Below are 19,644 nucleotides of genomic sequence, written 5' to 3'. Positions count from 1 at the left end.
CTACTCTGTTCCCTCACCGTAATCCCAAAATGTGGCTTTCCTGCTGGGTTGTAGTGTAAAGGGTTTGGTAAACCAACACAGTTGCGGTAAGACTGAAAACAGCTTTGGTTGGAGGTAATTTCTGAGCAGTTTCTTCAAGACTTCTTGTTTGTGAAAAGTATGCTTCCTCGCTCCCTCTGATCTTCGATTCGCTGGCACAGGTTGCCCAGAGAGGTGGTGGAGTCTCCAACCTTGGAGATACTCCAAAGCTGCGTGGACATGGTCTAGGGCAAACAGCTCTGGGAGGCAGGAGGTTGGACAAAATGACCTCCAGAGGTCCCTTCCAACCTCAGCCGTTCTTTGAGTCTGTGATTAGAAGGTCACAGCCTGTCCCTTAAGATAAGATCTCTGCCACGACAGTTCCTGCCTTGTTACCTTGCAACTGAGCCAGCGTGCTCCTTGCAAACATCAGTTCAGGGTAACCCAGATGCTGCAGCAAACGCAGCCACAGCTTTGCTTCTTGCTTGTTTAGCAATGATTCTTGACAAGAACATATTACCCACCTTCTTGAGGGTCTGCACAAGACCATGCTCAAGGTAGAGATCAATGTACTAACTTAAAATAGTGATATTTAAATAAATGGGAGCCTGGAGACTTAAGAACCGACTCTTCTCTTTGCATTGCAGTACAATGGCAGCGTGAAACTGGTGGCTGCACATCGCCAAGCCACGGTGTGTGCTCAGGAGGTGGCAGTTCTTAGAGAAGGTTCTTAACCTTGCTTTCCAGGGCACAAATATAACACATCCGCAAGTCATATGGCAGAGCGGTTGGTTTTGTTATTTTATTTTTTATTTTTTTTTCCTAATAGGCCTATTTTGGGAAAATGGGCTAGAGAGTCCTAGATTAGCTTTAGTATTTTGGACACTAGTCCTACTTTTGTACAGGCACCCAGATGAATTTATCTTTACGTTTTGATACGAATGCAGCACCTGGAGTTTTAAAAGCATGGGGTAAACAACAGCCTCTCTGAACATCTCTCAAGAATAAAGGGCTCTAAGCTGGGAAGGTAAGGCTTACCAGGAGCTGCTCTCCGGAATCATAGAATCATTTAGGTTGGAAAAGACCCTTGGGATCATCGAGTCCAACCATCAACTCCACTCTACAAAGTTCTCCCCTACACCATATCCCTCAACACCACATCTAAATGAGTCTTAAACACATCCAGGGATGGTGACTCCACCACCTCCCTGGGCAGCCTATTTCAGTGTCTGACCACTCTTTCTGTCAAGAATTTTTTCCTAATGTCCAGTCTAAACCTACCCTGCTGCAGCTTGAACCCATTCCCTCTTGTTCTGTCACTAATTACCTGTGAGAAGAGACCAGCACCAACCTCTCTGCAATGGCCTTTCAAGTAGTTGTAGAGAGTGATGAGGTCTCCCCTCAGCCTCCTCTTCCTCAAACTAAACAGTCCCAACTCCTTCAATGGCTCCTCATCAGATTTATTCTCCAGGCCCTTCACCAGCTTCGTTGCCCTCCTCTGCACTCGCTCCAGCACCTCGATATCTCTCTCATATTGAGGTGCCCAGAACTGGACACAATACTCAAGGTGTGGCCTCACCAGTGCTGAGTACAGGGGGACAATCACCCCCCTCCTTCTGCTGGTCACACTATTTCTAATACAAGCCAGGATGCCATTGGCCCTCTTGGCCACCTGGGCACACTGCTGGCTCATGTTCAGCCGCTTGTCAATTAGAACCCCCAGGTCCTTTTCTGCCAGGCAGCTCTCCAGCCACACTGCCCCAAGCCCGGAGCGATGCATGGGGTTGTTGTGGCCCAAGTCAGACACTGTTGTGGAATCTGCAGTCAGACACATTAAAAGTAGAAATCAAGTACAAATTTGTAATGGAGAGGGTGGTAAACCACTGGAATGAGCTAGAATGGATGGATCCTTGGGCTCTTGATGTTTTTGAGGTGAGGTATCTTCTGGACATAAGTTAAACCAGTAACAGGTTTGTTTTACTTTATGCTGGCCTCAGTGTAGAGAAGGTGACGCAGATGAAAGGTAAAAGCCCATGTTCACAGACACGTGTATGCGCACGTGTGCACACACTCAGAGCCAGCCAGAAGACCTGACGATTCCTACAGACCTTACGCTGTACGTCATTTAGGTAAAGGACATAATTTGAAATTTCCTGTTACTTCTAGGAGAGAACTGGCTTGTAATTATGCATGAGGTTGGGAATCTGCCTTTATTGCGAATTCAGCAGTGGTAGAACTTCATTCTCAGGGCTGAATTTGCTTGTTTTCTTCTCCATCCGATGCACCAGGTTTATCAGCAAGCTGAGACTTGGTTCTCATTTCAGTAGCTGTTTCAGTAATAGCCCTATTGTCGTCGTGGGGCCGATGTCCTCAGGCGGATCCCAAGTTCAGCCACTGATCCTATCCTCTGTGGCTTTAAGCCAAGAATTTACCCCCTCTGTTCATGTTTTACTTTGACGAAATGGTGATATTTCTCTTCCCCAAGGACAAAAGCTTTTAATTTGTTATTTGTAAAGCCCTTTTTATGAACTGACCAAGGAAGGTATTAGTGAAATACAAAGTGGCGGCATTATTTTTTACTATGTGACTCATTCAGAAATTAAAAGGGAAAATGAATTTCTCTTCCAAGTAAGTGATATCAGCCTCATCTTTACCAGGTGACTTCCTCCTTGCTTCTGCGGGGCGTTGTGGATCCGGGCGAACTATACTTCAAAACATTTAATTGCATACAGTGAGAAATGAAGAAAACTGAAGTGGATCCCAAGAATGTATTAAAAATCTGAACTAAAATGAAAATGATTTCATGTCAAGTGAGACAAATGCAGAGTTGATACTCCAGTGCTTCACACTTCCACTTGTCCTTGGCACTGAGAAAATGAGGTTTTTAATATCTAAAAAACAGATTGCCATGAAGACTCATCCATTGTAAATTTAAGCTGCCTTTATAGCAACTTAAGCTGGGGACAGGGTTGTTCATTACATCTGATTCTACAACTGTGGCCATGATTTCCATATTAATATTGAATTTTTTTTTATTGTCTGTACCAGAAATAGGAACAGGAGCTGGTAGCGTTTTCCCCGTGTTAGCAGATAATTTATTTAATGAATAATGCAAAAAGGGCAAAGGTTTGTGAGTTCTTACTTGCATATCGACTATAGATTGTGGTGACACCTGCTGCTGTGATCAAACCTGGTTTGGTGCTTTGGTTTATGCTAAAAGGAGACCGAGGGAAAGAGGGATATTGTTTCATGATTTCAGAATCATGATTTGTTGGTGGCGGAAGTTACGTTGTTTGGGACTGAACTTTTTTGGCTAAAATTACAGGCGAGGGGTTGCTTGTTTCCCGTCTGATGTGGCCTTAAATTACAAGAGCATTTGAGCAACCTTTACATGGGGGGAGGGGGGCGGGGAAGGTATTTCTGTGCCATTGAACTTTAGACCAACGTTGAGTCAAAGAGTATTTGTAACCCTTTTCAACAGCCGCCGTTCTGCTCTGGCATCAGACGTGGGAAGCACTGGTTTCCCTTCCTTTCTCCGTAACTGCATTTGCATCCACAAGTCCAACAACCAAGGCAGACCTGAGGATTCCCCCCCGCTCGCTGCGTGGCCCCATCTGTGACAGTTTGCCATTGCGTTCAGACTGTAATCATGCTGCCTCAAGCTTTAATGTAGCAAAAACTGAGAATTCCTCTTGCTTTCTCATGAGCTCTTTCCTGTTTATTTCTGCTGAAATGGTGTCATCCTCTGTGCTCACAGATCTGGAGTCTCTTGGAGAAGTTCCTTCTCCCTCCTCTGTTCACATCCCAAATTTGGGCTAGATCCTAATGGCTCTTCATTTATAACATCTGAGGTCTGTTCTGTTTTTTTTTTTCTCTTCCATTAGTATCACTAATATCATTGTCCTGCCTTTGTCATCTCACACCTGAGTTACTGCAGCTTTTTCTTTGGCTCTTTATATCTCATCTTCTTGTGTTCCAGTTTTAATTCTGTGTTTCACGATGATGGAAGATGATCTTTTCTTTCATTTGTGGGTTTGTTCTTTGCCTCTTCCACACTCCGCACCCTGGAAGCAAATCTTTCTCTGAGGAATCCAGTTCTCTATCATTAGCCTCTCTGACCTTCAGAAAGTTTGTATATATTTAAGTCTTAATTTGTTACTCTTTGGAAAACAAAACAGCTCTCTGTATTAAACTCAAAATTTGGCAATAAGTCAACAGCATGATCTCATATTTTTTGTGACTGCTTCAGGGAAAATGTTTTAAATGCAGTTAAGAGATTTAACAGAGAAGTGTTTTGGTGTAGAACTATCTTTAAAAGGTTTTGGGTGGCTGATTGCAAGGGACTTATGTGTTTTTCTTTGCCATCCATCAGTAGTTTGGTGTCAGGATTTCTCTCCCAGGCCACAGTACGTGACCTGTGGTCTGCTGGGACCACTCATCTTGTCTGTGACCTTGCTCTTGGCGACCTTTCCTGGAGAGGAAGAATGCAACTCGAGACCTAGATGTGGGCCAAATGAATTGTTTTGGAAATGGCAGCAGCCAGCTCTCAGCAGTTCCCTCCCCGAAAACACCCAGCACTTTCCTTTGCCACATCGGGGTGGGAGCAATCACGGGGCAGGCTTAAAGCCTGGGAAAGCTGGTGGCCAGAAGCTGACTGCTGCTACTTCTGGAAAAGCTCGTTCAGGCCAGCCTTTTGCCCTGAGAATTCCTAAGGTTTTCAGGAAGGTAGGAAAGGGGGGTGGGGAGAGCCACAGAAAGGATGGTATATTCTGTCTGTGCCCAGTGGACTCCATCGGGAATAGCTGCAGTTCTTCCCCAAAGCCTATAGCAGGTGTGGTAGAGGAAGAGTCATGCTGTAGCGTCTGGACCACTCTTAACCGTGGAGAAGAGCCAAGACGTGTCTGTCCACAAGGCTTGGTTGCTAATATTACAGGCATCTCTTTATGGAGCAGAGAAAATCATCCCATGCAAATCCCGTTGCCGCCCTGCCCCCTTGGTTTCTGTTCCAGTTCACATAACGCCCATAGCCTGAAGTCTAAATACTCTCTCTTCGTTCTTTCTCCATCCGCCTGGATATAATATCCTGCCTTTCTCTTTCCCGTTGGTTCATAGTTTGACTTTTTAAGCACTTTCAGTCTGCGTTAGTTTGTGGGGAAAGACATCAGCAGTGATAGCTGAAGAAAATTCTGTTAGGTCATTCCTTCTCAGAACATAGTACCTGTCTTCTAAGCTCTTTGCGGATGTTAGCCAAATAATCCTTTTAATAGCTTTTGTGAGTTAAAAGGGTAGGTAACTGTCATAAGGCTAAATGATTGCATAGATTAATTTACTTGTGGGCAAAAGAAATCAATTGTAATTTAAATTTTTGTCTCTGGACTGATTACTCTACCAGACATCAACCTTCTGCTTAGGAATCTACCATGTGCGTGGAAGTGTGTGTCTGTGATTATATATGGGTCTGGATTAGTTACAGATTATCCAGAGTAATGTGACTGAACATACCCAGGTTTTAACCTATGGGCACGCACGAGCTCGGAATACTCAGCCGATTGGCCTTGTTTAGGTCTGTAAAGTATCCATTTATAACTTGAGTCGTTCATAATTCATGGGCTGTTTGGATGTAAAAGATTATTTGTCAGACTTTAAGACCATGGGTCGGTTGCAAACCATGTCAAAGCTCCCACTGAAGGCAAAAAGAAGAAAGAGGGTGAGGCTTTAACGATCCATTTAAAAAATAAACACTGAAAGATGATATAAGAAAATTGAGTGGTTCCAGGGAGCATTTTTCTTAACCGTGGTTATATTTAGTGATTGGTGTACATTCTACTGCCTTTTAGCAGGGGGACAGATTGGGTGACCGAGAAGCATCCTGAAGGGGCCTGTCTGTGTTGTTTTTTGACGAGAAGTGATTTGGTGCTACTGCCTGGTGAAGCTGCCTAAGGTTGCCCTCTGTAAGCCGGTTGTATGATAGTAAGCCAGATAGCAAGAAGTCGGAATCTATTTGCCTTTCACAGAAATCTCTAATGGTTTTGTATATTTTAATTGTGTCTTACAGAATGGTGAATAACACTGAAGACCCTCAAGAGGCTTTATAACGTCCCATCCCCATGTAAAGTATGCTCAGAACTTTTCCAGTAGTGTAAGTACAAGCTAAAAAAAAAAATGCAGAAAAATGTAATGTTTGGTGGGTTTTTTTTTTCTGTTAAGTTGTCTAAAAATAGCAGAGAAATGGTTACAATGATTCTCAGCACTTGCCTAAACTGGGGAGTTCTACTGGTTTGGTATCTGCTAGATATTTAAACCAGGGAACAGTTGCATTTAATTCCTCAGTTGGTCTGGCTGATAAGTTCTTTCTACTTCTACTTTTCTGTCACTGAAACAAAAGGAAAATCACGCAGTTCTTAGAAATTCAGCCTTGATCAGAGAAAGGGTATTGTTAAGAGAGAGATCTCCGTCCATCTACTGAACACAGTAGGGGGATACCAGAGCTGTGCAAGAGTTTAGCACCACTACGGGCTCGGTGGAAGGGGATGAGCAGGCCATTAATGTAGTATTACATAGCAAAGGCAGAAAACCTAGGGCGCCTAACCTAACGTTGGAATTGGATGTGTTGGTCCAAGCAACCACCGCTGTATCTTGAATCCCAGTACTAATTGAAGTTGCCTAAATCTCATTCTTGAATTTGAGCCTGTGAGTTGCTTCTTCGAAATGACTTCTGTCATGAATCTTCAATGTAATTGGTATCCATACTGTTTCTTCAATAAATAAGCAAATGAATTCAAAGTTTGAAGCTTGTCAGGCTGAAAGGGGAGGCTCGACCTGTACTGTGCTGCCATCCGTCTCTCTCCCTGGCCGGTCCCATATCGCTGTTTCCCATACCTCTTTTACAGGCAGGACCAAATGCTTGTCCACTGGCAATCAGATTCTTGAGATACTTTGATCTCTTGACTTCTGATTGTACCTCCTGTCAGATTGAGTTGGAAAGAGAAATCCTGCCTGCAGAATAGGTAGCAAGAAGCTGGGCTGCTGTGAATGCAGTCTCATTTTTCCCAGATAGATTATTTCAAGGAAGAAACTGATTCATCTAGCACATGGACAGTCATAGTGCGACTGGCAGCGCAGTCACAGAGGGGGTCACAGCAAACAATAACGACTGCCGGGGGTTTTGTGTTGGAAACTAAACTACCAATGTATTTCAAAATGAATTCTTGATACGATCATTAATTCATTCTTTTCTGCTGCCGGTGGTTTAGTCTGCTGTTCAGAACTAGTCGTTTAATTTGTAGCCAGTCCTCTGAGCCACCTCCTCTTCTTTCTTTTGGCTGGAAATATGTTGGATTTCAGTATTAAAATCACCACTTGAAATTGTAAAGATGTAGTTCACAGCAGGAAAGGAGTCTGGAGGTAAGGCCACGCTGCCCTGTGCATCTTTGTTATACTGGTAATTCAGAGTTTGCAGAGGGATCTCAGAGCTCCTTGTGCTTTGTGTGAGCACAAGGACAGTCTGCCAGCTGTAACTTTTAATCAGACTTTTAACATAAATTTCCAAACTGTGAATTATATAGTTTTAATTTCCTGTGCTTTAGTTAGATTTCAGTCATGTTCTGCCCCTGTACAGTTTTGGTTGGGTATCGTGGTGTTCTGTCGCTTTCTGGAATCGTTGTGGCACATTGATTTGCCCTGTTAATCAGCTGCCACCCTCCATCAGAGTAGTAGCAGCTTGCTCGATTTATTCCACTATATGTGCAGTTAATACGGTCATCGAGAATGCAATATAAGTATAGGTGAATAATTTTTGACTGAGTGAAAGCTGGGGTGAACCTATTTGGAGGGGATTAGAGAGTATTAAATTAGAGGAAACGGTCCAGGATGACCCATTTAGGTATAAATTTTCCAGATTAAACCATAGATATCTTCTTAAAAGGATAAGTAGGCATCGTGGTTTCAGAAGGGGAAAGAAAAAAAGAGAGTCTTTAAAAAAAAAAAAAGTTTAAACTTATATGCTGAGTAAGAAAGATTAGAATTGAACAGTCTAAAACCAACCATGGTTAGGGAGTAGTTTGTTTACCCCCACCACGCGGCAGCAGCCGCTGCCAGAAGAGCAAAGCAGGCAGCTGGCTGCAGTTACCATTTCACCTTCCTAATTTTTGTCCACGCTTGGATGAGAGTCAATACTGGAGAGGAATTTGAGGCATGGTGTGAACACAAGACTCTCGATTTTGGTCTCACAAGAATTAGTCACTTATCTGAAACGAAGTCCTTCTGTAGCCAGTGCAAGTACATCTCTATTGGGTTCTCCATAAATATAATGGGAATAATTACTTGTATTCCACAGGCTCACGGCAGTATTGATTAATTAATATGTGTTAATAGTGAGATATGATCATCAGTATTTGTGTTGCACGTTTCAAACTGTATCTCAGGGTGTGATCTGATAGAATTAGACAGTTTCAACATCGTCACTTCAAGTTTACCTGAATTGTCAGGCCGGTGCTTATGAGTCTAACGGCCAGCAATGACAGAGCTGTCTTGGGAGTGAGTAAAAGCCTGCTGAGTGGAAAGAAAATCTGTGAGTAATGCAGATGAAAAAAGACTAGATTGAAGCCTTGTCATCATTTAGGAGAAACAACAGAAAGAAAGGAAGGAGTAGATGAGCGATACCAGAGTCAGCACACATTGAAGAACAGACAGTGGAGTTACAGTGGTTTAGAGAGTCACCACGCGGCTCAGCTGTGTTAACTGTCCAGCTTCCTTGAAATGTGACACAAAACACGTTAATTAAACTTGGGTGAAAGAGGACTCAGCTAATTTGCTCGTTTTGTCTTCAGTGACAAGGTATCGTGTAAATAGTTGGTGGCTGTAGGAATGTTCAGTTGGCATTTTAAGCTTCCGTAACCGAAACAACGTCTTGTCTGAGCCCAGAGCTTTGCTTTAGGATAAACCAGGTGAGTTAATTCATGATTTCACAGGCAGCTAAACCACTCTGAAAGAGACTGAAAAGAAATCTGTGATTCTGTGATTCGTTGCATGTGTGCATCTTATGTCTGCTTCTGCTTTTGGACAAATTGGTTTGTCCCTGTCTGTTGGGTTGGTAATAGCAGTCATCAGAGCCTTCTCGAAGCTAATTCGGCTCGCTAACCCAGCACAAACTAGCTGTGGGTGGGCTGGTTGATTGATTTTCCCGCTGGGTTAGTGAACTGAACTGGTCAGCGGAGATTTCCACCAAGTCCTGGAGCTGTGCAGAAGGGCAGGTCGTAGGTTGGTTCACCCTCTCTCACGCGTCTGCAGCCTCAGGACTTGCGTCTCTAGGTGTTCTCCTCACGCTCTGAGGGGGACACAGAAAGATACGGACTTGCCCTAAGAATACAGCCTGGGTCTTCTCTGTGTCACGCAAGAGGAAATTTCCCTAGTTCAGGTCTGGGCTACACAGAGAGATGTGTGTTGCTTTAAGAGCATTAATTGGGACGTGTGTTTCTCTTCGAAATGCTTTTAAATAAAATAAAAATCTAATGTGGAACCAACTGTGGCCAAAAGCCCATGGTTTTGCCAGTATCATTTATATTCTTCAAGGAGCCGCTGTTATCTGTTCCTGAGTTGTTCTCCAAGTATAATCTCTGTCTTCACTAAAACCGTGTGCTGGTAAAACTACACTTGCAAACTGTTTTCTAGTGGAAAAAAAATTGCTTTATAGTTAAGCACAAAGTTAGCAGTAGGAAAGTTTCAGTTACTTGCTGGGTTTTAATTTTAGTTTTCTGAACTAACAAATTCCTCTTTTAAGAAAGTGTGTTGATTATTACTGCTGGCGATAGATCCTGAGGGAGAACGAAGGTGCCTGAACTACTTCAGAATGTCTCCTTTTCTTTACATGTGGAAGAGAGGTGGTGGAAATCCTGGTGATGCCATTCCTTGAAACTTGTCCTACACCTTGTCATATCTGATGCTATAGATGGACCCTGTAGGATGGCTGTATGTGTGGTGAGAAAACGCTCAAAATTTGACCAGGCACCCGGTCTGCCTTCTGGCAGAATGCCTGTGTGACTTTGAACAAGTCATTTTGTCTTGTCTGAAGGCCAGTCCTCTTCTGTGAGCTCCGGGTCTCAAAAATTAGCGTAGTTTTACTTCCCTCCTCAGAGGGTTATTCTATAGACAGATGTGTTTCAAGTGTCTAGATATTCCCGCTAGCAGAATTCATAGAATCACAGAATGGTTTGGGTCAGAAGGGACCTTAAGGATCATCCAGTGCCACCCCCTGCCCTGGGCAGGGACACCTCCCACCAGACCAGGTTGCTCCAAGCCCCGGCCAACCTGGCCTTGAACCCCTCCAGGGATGGGGCAGCCACAGCTTCTCCGGGCAGCCTGGCCCAGGGGCTCACCAGCTTCATAAGGTAGAATTTCTTCTGTATTTTTAACCTAAATCTCCCCTCTTTCAGTGTAAAACCCTTCCCCCTCGTCCCACGGCTCCCCTCCCTGCTCCAGAGTGCCTCCCCAGCTTTCCTGGAGCCCCTTGAGGGACTGGCAGGGGCTGGAAGGTCTCCGCGGAGCCTTCTCTTCTCCAGGCTGAACCCCCCCAGCTCTCTCAGCCTGTCCTCCCAGCAGAGGGGCTCCAGCCCTCCCAGCATCTCCGGGGCCTCCTCTGGCCCCGCTCCAACAGCTCCGTGTCCTTCCTGTGCAGAGGGCTCCGGAGCTGGACACAGTACTAGAATTAATAGAGAAAAATTCTGAGATTCTGTCTGCATTTTAATAAAGGATTGGTCAAATTCTGAAGTGAACTGGAGGAGGCAGCGGACAGCAGTGTATCTACCTCTTGTAACCCTGACAGCTGAAAATACGTGACTTGCCAGTCTGGTGTCTAGGTTAGGGCCACGTCTCGGTTTTATTGCCACAGTGACTCTGTTTCTTCACGCGGGTTAAAGACAGTATTTCGGTGTGTGGGTGAGATTTGCTTAGCTGTGTAACTCAAGCGCACGAGTCCTGCCCTCATTCTGTTACAGGGCTTATATATCCAAAGTTTAGCCTTCGTCTCCCGAATCCAAGAGCTTCTCCTTTGCTCTTGGCACAGGTTTGGGCTTTGGGCCCTGGTTCAGCACTCAGCTGCCATTACAGCTTTTCTCTCTGTTCGTTAGTCCTTCTGATCCTTCATTCTGCCCTTGAATCCAGCCTCAGAGTTTGAATTCCTGCCTCGTTGCCGCAGAACTGCAACAATAGTAGGAAACCCAGATTTTAGAAGTAGGGAAGATTAGGGTTAGACAGATAAGGTGTCAGTGTGAATCAGTCTGTGCCTTGAGTAGAATTCAGAAGTACCTGGCTCCCAGCCCTGTGCTTAGTCAGAGGTCAGTCCCTTTTGTAAGACTTGGATTATGACAATAATTGGCATTTATATTATATTTTTGCCTTGTAAGATCGATCTCAAGTTCTCTCTCTTTCCCAAAGATGTAAAGTGGATACTGTAAAGCGGAGTAAGTTACTCACCCAAGTGGAATCAGTGGCAAAACCGCTAGGGTTTGCTTACTCCCAGTGTGCTGGTACCCAGTAAAGATATTTTATCGGCAGTGAAGAATTTCAGAGACTGAGTGGAAGAACAGCTTGTGTACAACAAGTGAATCTGGGTTTGGGGCTCTTTAACCAGCTGAGAAACTTGAAGCCTCCCGAAGAAATGATATGTTGATATTCTGCTCTCAGCTTGCCTTCTATAATTTGTGTAGCGGTGAGTATTTGATTACGTTGGATTTATTTTCAGAAGTTTCAGGCTGCTCTTATTAACTGTCACCATTTTGATCGAAAGCGTATGGCAGCGTTCTGCATTCATAAGACAGTGTTTTGCATTCATAAACAGAACCGGTGACGTTTAACCTCGATAGATCAGCTTGTAGTCTGATTTCACTCCTTGCTGCAGCGCGAGGCTTTCGTTTCCCTGGGATGAGAGCAGTCATTACAAGCATTACATTTTGTTTGTGAATCAGGATGAATGGGAGTAGAGTCCTCTTTGAAAATCAGAACTAAGAGATGCAACTGCAGGAGATAATTATGCTAACGTATGGGTAAGGATGGCTCTGTGTTCGTTGACATGATGAGCACTCGAGGCCTGATTTTTTTTTTTTCTTCTCTCTCTTGAAAACTGGTACAACTCCACTGAAAATACTGGAGTTGCAACTGATGAGCATAAGTGTCGGCTCAGATGAGTCAGATCCTTAATCCTCTGTTGCGCCCCAGAATTCATAGCATCAACTACTGTTTTGAAGGCAGCTTTGCTTAATATGGTGCAAAGCTTTGGGCGTTTCTGAAATATTTAAATTGGCTGTGAATAAAAGGAGATGCACTTTTTCAATATGAACAGAAAAGGCCAAAGCTTGAATTTCAGAAGACTAGATAGCGTGATGCCCTAAATGTCCCAATTTTGTTTCAACAGTGCCTTAGAGCTGCAGTTGATGGGTCACAGTCTTTGGCTCTGAAGGTGTGTGCACGGCGTGCACCGTTTACTTTGTGATATACGTCAACCGCTCTGTTTGTGGACCAGCTATAGCTCAAAATGAAAAGTCCCTCTCGAGCTTCTCGTAAGAACCAGCTGCATACTTTGGGGTGGGTAACAGCGGGGTGAGGTGTAGAAAAGGAAGGAGGAGTAAACAAAGCTTTACTTGGGTCCTTGGATCTCATAAAAACGTATGCAGAGAGAAACAAGCTTGCCTAATATAAAGTATGGTTTAAAAATTAACAGACTGGGCAGCTGGAAGTGGAGTTTCTTTGTAGTCACTGGTTCTGATAGAAAGCATCCGGAGCTGTAGTTCATGAGAATTAGGTTGCTGAATATCAGGCCAGTTGATAAGCAGATTATATTGCCCTTGGAAATAGCCATGCCATCCTTAATATCCATTTTTGCTTGCTGTCTGGCTCAGAGACCGTGTGTAGAAGGGAAACGTAGCAGCCCAGTGACACCAAACAGGGAGCCTTACCCCGGTGCGCCGTCTGGGGACTGGGCACGGCTGCCCTCTCTGCTTTTTATGTTTTTAATAGCTGGAGGACATCTATCTCCGCAGTTGTTCAGATAGCAGTTCTCACTAGTGCTATATGCACATACAGGCAGGAAAAAAATCTGGCAGGCTAAGGAGTTCAAGCAGTGAGAAAGTGTGTAAAACGCTTGTTTAGTTAACTAGTTGTAGAAAGTAATTTTTTTGCTCTATACTTTGGGATAACCTACTTCAGCTGAAAAGCCACAACTTAACCTTGTGATTTTGCTCTTCCGATTAAAGGGCAAGATTGTGTTCAGTGACACAAGAAAGCACGTGTTATGTTGTAAAAAAATGATGGTGCTACAGAAGATAAGATTACAAATTCTGGAGATACTGTTAACAGGACAGTGTATTGCCGTCAGGGTCCTACCCGGGACCAGCAGCATGTGCCATGTGTCAAAGACGGGTAGAAGTTGGCATCTCTCCCCATCCTCTTTGCCACGGTTGATGTGACTTTATCAGAATCATTCTTAAACCAATTTCCAGACTTCGGATCCTGTTCTGAACACTTTCGCTCTAGCCCACATCCATATAGTGCAGATTATATCAAATATAGGTCTTATATTAAAAAAAACGCAACTAGTTTTGGAAGTCTTGAGCCTTGTAGAGCTTATTAGATAAAGCCGTGAATTTTAATGGAAATTTGGAGAAGGACCTCTGCAGAAGAGGTTCTCTTCGGTGATGCTAGAGTACTTCCTACTCATGTACACTGAGTAGAAGAGTGGAAAAAATGATTTCTTGTGATCATTAAAGAGTCCAGAGCCATTTTCTCAAGTGTTAGAGGTGTTAAGGCTGGTGTCTGGCCTTATTCCCAAATGGGTAATTGAATTGCTTTGAACTTCTGCAAGTTCAATTGGACATGGGCTTAGCTCATAGCTGTTTTTATGGGATTATTCCGCTGTGTTCCATCACCTAGAAAGTTAGTGCCGGGTAAATGATTCTTGTATCTGTGTGGGCTTGGGCTATGACAGTAGGTGAGAAAACCTTGCTGCGTTTTTCCTTAATGTTCTCCATGAGATGGAGGAAGACAAGGGAAGAGGACACCTCGCTATTTGGCCACGTACACCCACTCAAGATCAGTATTTTCCAAGTGGGGGGGGAGCCCCATATGTAAAGGGTGAAATTCATACAAAAAAAAGAGACTAAATGAGTCTTGGTGGTATGATAAGGAAAGGTAATGGTATTGAGAGAAATTACGGTCCTCAACAGCCTTCACTCCAGAAAGTGGCGTTATAAGGGAGAAAGAGTGATGCTGCATCTGGCGGGCTGAGTCCTGCTGGATATTTTATATCTGTGCATTTGGGAGTGAAAATAGTCTTTTTTTTTATTTATTTAGCTCCTTATAGTTCTGCTTTCAATCTGATATTCAGGGACCTCAGGTTCCTTTTGGATGAGCCACGAAAGATAAGCATGAAGTTTTAATGCTTTATAGATACCAAGAGGCAGTAAGTGGAATTGGGCCATCTTCCTTGGGGTGTGACTGCCAACCTAATGTAAGAAACATAAATAAGTTTGATATTTAAGCTACCGTTTTTCTGTCAGGATTTGAAAAAAAGAACTTGATTTATTTTAAGGACAGGATTCAGTTGTTAAAAAAAAAAAAAAGCGAATTTTAGTTTTGAGCTTAATTAGTACTTTGCGGAGGTCTTGCTTTCAAAATCTGGGGGAGAAAAATGCGTGGCAATCCCCTTGGTTGGCGCTTTTTTCCCCCCAAATATCTCCCCAAGGAAACGTGACAGCCCCTTGTACCTGGTGAGAGTTTAGCTAACCGATCGGAAGATAAGGCATGCGATCATAAGCTAAGATCTGCTATTGTTGAGGGTATTTTGCTACACTGGCAGCAAAGTTTGCCAAAGTTTGACTACAGCAAAGCAGTCGGTCCCCGGTCTTTTTGTTCTCAGGAAAAGTATTTGCTCTCTCTCTTTTCTCCTGCACCCCCCCAGTCATTCTGCTTGTCCTGTCTTATTGGACTTCTTGTTACTTTTGCAGCTGGTTGTATTTCACGAGGCAAAAGAGGGGGGAAGCAAATTGAATTACAGCTAGCCAGAGGAGTTCAGGAGGATAAGAGGCTCTTACAGCAATATGGGGGGGATGAAGTAGTGGAGAATATCCATTAATTAATGAGGTGAATGAAATTATGATGATTCTAAAATGGTTGATTGACTTAACTGCTTTTTAAATTGATCTTTAAACAGGGTAAGTTTATTAAAATATTTTAAAAAGGGAAAGTAACTGAAGCCCTGCTAGAATAACAGTTCTAAATAATGTTACTGTAGTTATTCATTAAAAAGCAGTAAATAGTTGGCGATGTTGGAACGTGTTCAATAATACCGCGTTTTGCAATATTTGTTTTGGGTTTTTAATGGAAAATTCCCGGTTCCTGCAGTTGTTTTTAGTACATAAAACTCACTCAGAAGCGTTGTTTCTAGATCTCATGGTTGTGTAGAAAAGCACAGGAAAATGTGAATAGGCGTTCAAAATGAAGACGACCAATAAGAAGTATGTCAGATGCAGTATATGCTGTGGATGTAAGTACAAGCAAGGCAGTTTTTACATCTCTCTGTGGCATTAGCGAGAGCAGCAGTGAGATACTGTATCTGATTTTGGTGCTCTTATCTTTTTAAGCGTTGAAAAATTATAGGGAAGTTGTCTGAAAGGGTTGGAGGGCTGGAAGAATGCTTTGCATGGACAGACGGACAGATCATTGATTCTAGCTGGGTGTTTTTTGGTTTCGTTTTTGGTGGTTTTTTTTTCAAATTGCCAACATTTTTCCAGTGCTTGCGTTAAACACAGTATAATGGATTTAATTTGACAGTAGGTTTGCTGCTCTCAGATGACTTCGTGCAAGCCTTTTAGAACCAGTCCACAGATTCACAGGACTCTGTAGAACACGAGTTGGAAGTCCCTGAGTATCTGTATTCTTACGGCAGAGGATGGCCTTGTCCAGCAGCCCTTGCATCCCTGTGCAATTGAAATTACTACACACGCACAGCGGATCCCCGCTGCATCAAAGTGGGACAAATTGGAGGTCAGATCACTTTCCCACATACAGCCGCGTACGACAGAAGGTCAACCGTTTCTCTTGCATCTAAGAACACTGCAGTTCATTATGTGTAATTCACTAGTAATTCACTAAAGGATACTTAGAATTCGCTACAGGATTATGCCTAATTCACTAAAGGATATTAATTTGGCCTGAGAACCTAGATCTAGAAGCTGAGCCCTGACATATTAGACAAATTAGGGATCACACCCGAATTTTAAAGAGAATGACTGGCCGTGGCAACAAACTGCTGCAGGAAATAGTAAGTTCTGTGTTGCTTGGTATTTTTGAAGCCATCTAGAAAGTCATGCTTTTGTCAGATGTGAATTTTTTGGTTCACGAGGCTAGAAGGAGAAAAGTTTTGAACTAGGTAATCTAAAGTATGTTTTGGTATTAAACATCAAAGAGTCAATAAAGTAGGAATACTGAGTAGAGGTAACTCTGGGTGGAGGTTCTGGTTCATTACATTCTCCAGTTTGACAAAGTACTTGAGCACATGAAACTTGGTGTTGACAGGTAAATGACCCAGGAAATGGTGATGTTAGAAATACAGGTAAGAAATGACAAAAATGAGTTTATCGCTAAGAAACGGCAAGCTGGCTTATCTAGTGAAAACCATCTCAAGGCCAAATGTTTAAGAGATTTTTCTACTTGAAAACTACGTTACTCGGAGCTGATGTGTGGGGCGCTCAGGCGGTACGGGAGTTTGTGGTGCGAGTCAGTAAGTCAGTGGGATGCTTTATCTTCTCACAGGGCCTGGAGAAGAGGGTTGAGTGGCTCTGCCGCCCCCAACGCGGAGGCCAAACCTAGAACACAGTGTTTGTTTCCAAATGCTCCTTGTCAAGCTCTGAACGTCTCAGTCTGAGATGTGACTTCCAAATTTTAGTTGTTACAATTCCAGTCAGTTGCTAGTCTACTGCTGCGTTGGCTGCTGTGCCCTCCTTTTAGTAGAATAATCTGGGTGCTTGTCTTTTAAAATTTAAAATGGCTTGTACGTTTTCAGTAATCAATTGTCCAAAGGACAGCACATTCTTGTCGGACTGAAGCACTTATATGGCCGTAGTCCGTCTGTCTCCTCACATAGTCATTTTCTTGGATGGGAGTCATCCCCTTGCGTTGTCCTCCTGCTTTTCCCACACACACACTCTTGAAACAATGAAAAGGGCTCAATATTTCCTTGAGGCCAAAGATAGGATCTTCTTCTCATTTATGTGTTTTCAAGGCTACAAATGCCTTTTTTTGTGGATTCATGCATCCTGGCTTTGTAGCACCATGTCTGTGCAGCTACACTCTAGCTACAGCTCCACTAAACAAGCCAGTTCTCGGTGCTGTTCTTCAGCCCCGGGGCCACTTGGCCACATCCATACTCCCAGACACTCTTAGCCTTGAGACTGAGTTCCATGCGAAATCTTGAAAAAGGAAAAAAATCTGCGAACTGGTCACAATCACTGAATCACAGAATGGTTCAGGTTGGAAGGGACCTTAAAGATCACCCAGTCCCAATCCCCTGCCCTGGGCAGGGACACCTCCCACCAGACCAGGTTGCTCAAAGCCTCATCCAGCCTGGCCTTGAACCCCTCCAGGGATGGGGCATTGACAACTTCCGTGGGCAACCTGTTCCGGTGCTTCACCACCCTCACAGTAAATAATTTCTTCCTCATATCCAACCTAAATCTCCCCTCTTTTAGTTTGAGGCCGTTACCCCATGTCCTATCATTACACTCCCTGATCCAGAGTCCCTCCCCATCCTTCCTGTAGGCCCCCTTTAGGGACTGGAAGGCCACAATAAGGTCTCCCCGGAGCCTTCTCTTCTCCAGGCTGAACATCCCCAGCTCTCTCAGCCTGTCCTCACAGCAGAGGGGCTCCAGCCCTCTGATCATCTTTGTGGCCCTCTGCTGGACCCGTTCCAACAGGTCCATGTCCTTCTTGTGGTGAGGACTCCAGAGCTGGGTGCAGCACTCCAGGTGGGGTCTCACCAGAGCAGAGTAGAGGGGCAGAATCGCCTCCCTTGACCTGCTGGCCACGCTTCAAGTGCCCTGGTTGGCCAAAATTGCGCCAAAGACAGTTACAGTGATTTAATAATGCTGCAGACAACGGTGTGTAGGTGCTACGGTGCCTCTTCCTGGGCACTATTCAGTTTACTAGTATTGGCGTGGCTGTACCTCGAGGATAGACCTGTTCCCATGGCCCAAGTCAGGTCTGTGTTGTAAGATGTTACTCCCCTGAAGAGATTCTGTTGCTACAACACCAAAACCTATGGGCTTGGTTTAGTTTACTGTGATTCATATATCTGAAAAAAGACTAAACACAGCAATTGGAAAAGTTCTGTCACTCTGTGGCTTCTGTCGGGGACTTCTCTGTGCCAGTGCAGACATGGAAATGAGGAGTGATCTTCAGAATTTGTGGAGCGGAATAGGCAGCCCTGTCCCTGGAAGGTCTAGCAGAATTGTGACAGCCGTCATCCCTCTCTTGGTTTTTACAGGGTCCTTGGAATTCTTACTTGACTTTCCTGAGGCTGCTATTTGTCTGCTCTCGCTTGTTGGGATTGAACATTAGCTCTGTCATGTCTCCTGTAGTTTGAGTGATCTCTTCACCCTGCTCTCCTGCAGGAATTGTAATAAACCCTAGACTTGTAAGAACATTCACAAGAAGGATGGAAAATGCCTTGATCTCCTTGCCAAATTCTGTCTGCCCTCCATCTGCCATCCCTTCTTCTCAAGATCTTGAGTTTTGAAGGAGGTGATCTTGTCATTTGTATGCCATTTGGATCTGTACTGAGGAGACTTAGGAAGGAAAGACATTAAGGGAGCATATTGGGATATTTTAAATTTTTTTTTCAGTTCTGTTTCTGGGCTTTGTAGCAAAAACGTAGGATGTTCATTGTTCTGTACACTGGGAAGTTTAGGAGTTAAAAATGCTTTTGATGAGCCGCCATGATGATTGAGTTGCATGAGAAGCCTGCCTTTGGAGGGGAAAAGGCTGTAGACTTATTTCTTTAAATGAAAGCTCCGTAGTAATTGGATGTGCTGCACTTCCCTTGTTAGGGCAGGCGATCTGTGACAACATTCCAGGTTCAAAAGTTACTAACTTCAGAAATCGAGCTTCAGAAATGGGACTTCAGTCAAATCAACTTTGGTCCTACAGGCCACTAGAATTTCCGCTACGTGTGTTTTTTATCTTCTTTTTTTCAAGGTAGCAACAAAAAGTTGAGGCAACTTGAACTCTTCAAACTTAAGATTCGAAAGAGTTGTGATTCATAAATCTCACTTCGTAACTGGTTAAAACTTCTCCAGAAAAACTTAACCTCTGGCCTTGACCTAACAGTTTTGGAATACGGAATTTCTGGCTGGTGGATATATAGCAGTAGCAAAATTTTGTCTGAAATCCAGTTGCAGCCTTAATTACTGAGCAACCACTGTCTCTCTGGAGCAGCGGTTTATGAAAAGCGAAAGGGTGGTAAGTGCAGGTTTATTGTAGAAGGCGTAGGGAATGCCAGTAGAAGAGAGAAATGCTATTTGAGCACTTCAAAGAAAATAAGCCCTTCTGGCAAGTAGTGAGACTTGCATTCGTGGGAGGTTA

General features: G+C 43.8%; 1 protein-coding gene across 22 annotated transcripts in view; it reads left to right on the top strand.

The window, feature by feature from the left end:
- The window catches only part of HMBOX1 (homeobox containing 1), a 130,757-nt gene that overhangs the window by 42,811 nt on the left and 68,302 nt on the right, over positions 1-19,644 (top strand). For 20 of the 22 annotated variants that reach the window (XR_008465272.1, XM_054194291.1, XM_054194286.1 and 17 more), the window contains exon 2: positions 6,074-6,157. Coding sequence is in view for 20 of the 22 variants with exons in the window: in XM_054194291.1 (XP_054050266.1) it covers positions 6,135-6,157 (23 nt within the window). In the remaining 2 variants the exon portion in view is untranslated. Of the gene's footprint in view, positions 1-6,073; positions 6,158-15,108; positions 15,551-19,644 lie in introns of those variants that run through there. The other 2 variants (XM_054194276.1, XM_054194272.1) reach the window with 2 other exon arrangements.

Source organism: Rissa tridactyla, chromosome 3 (assembly GCF_028500815.1).
Source record: "Rissa tridactyla isolate bRisTri1 chromosome 3, bRisTri1.patW.cur.20221130, whole genome shotgun sequence".
Taxonomy (NCBI): Eukaryota; Metazoa; Chordata; class Aves; order Charadriiformes; family Laridae; genus Rissa; species Rissa tridactyla.
The sequence above is the reverse complement of the archived record's forward strand: the minus strand, read 5'-3'. Positions and strand labels throughout refer to the sequence as shown.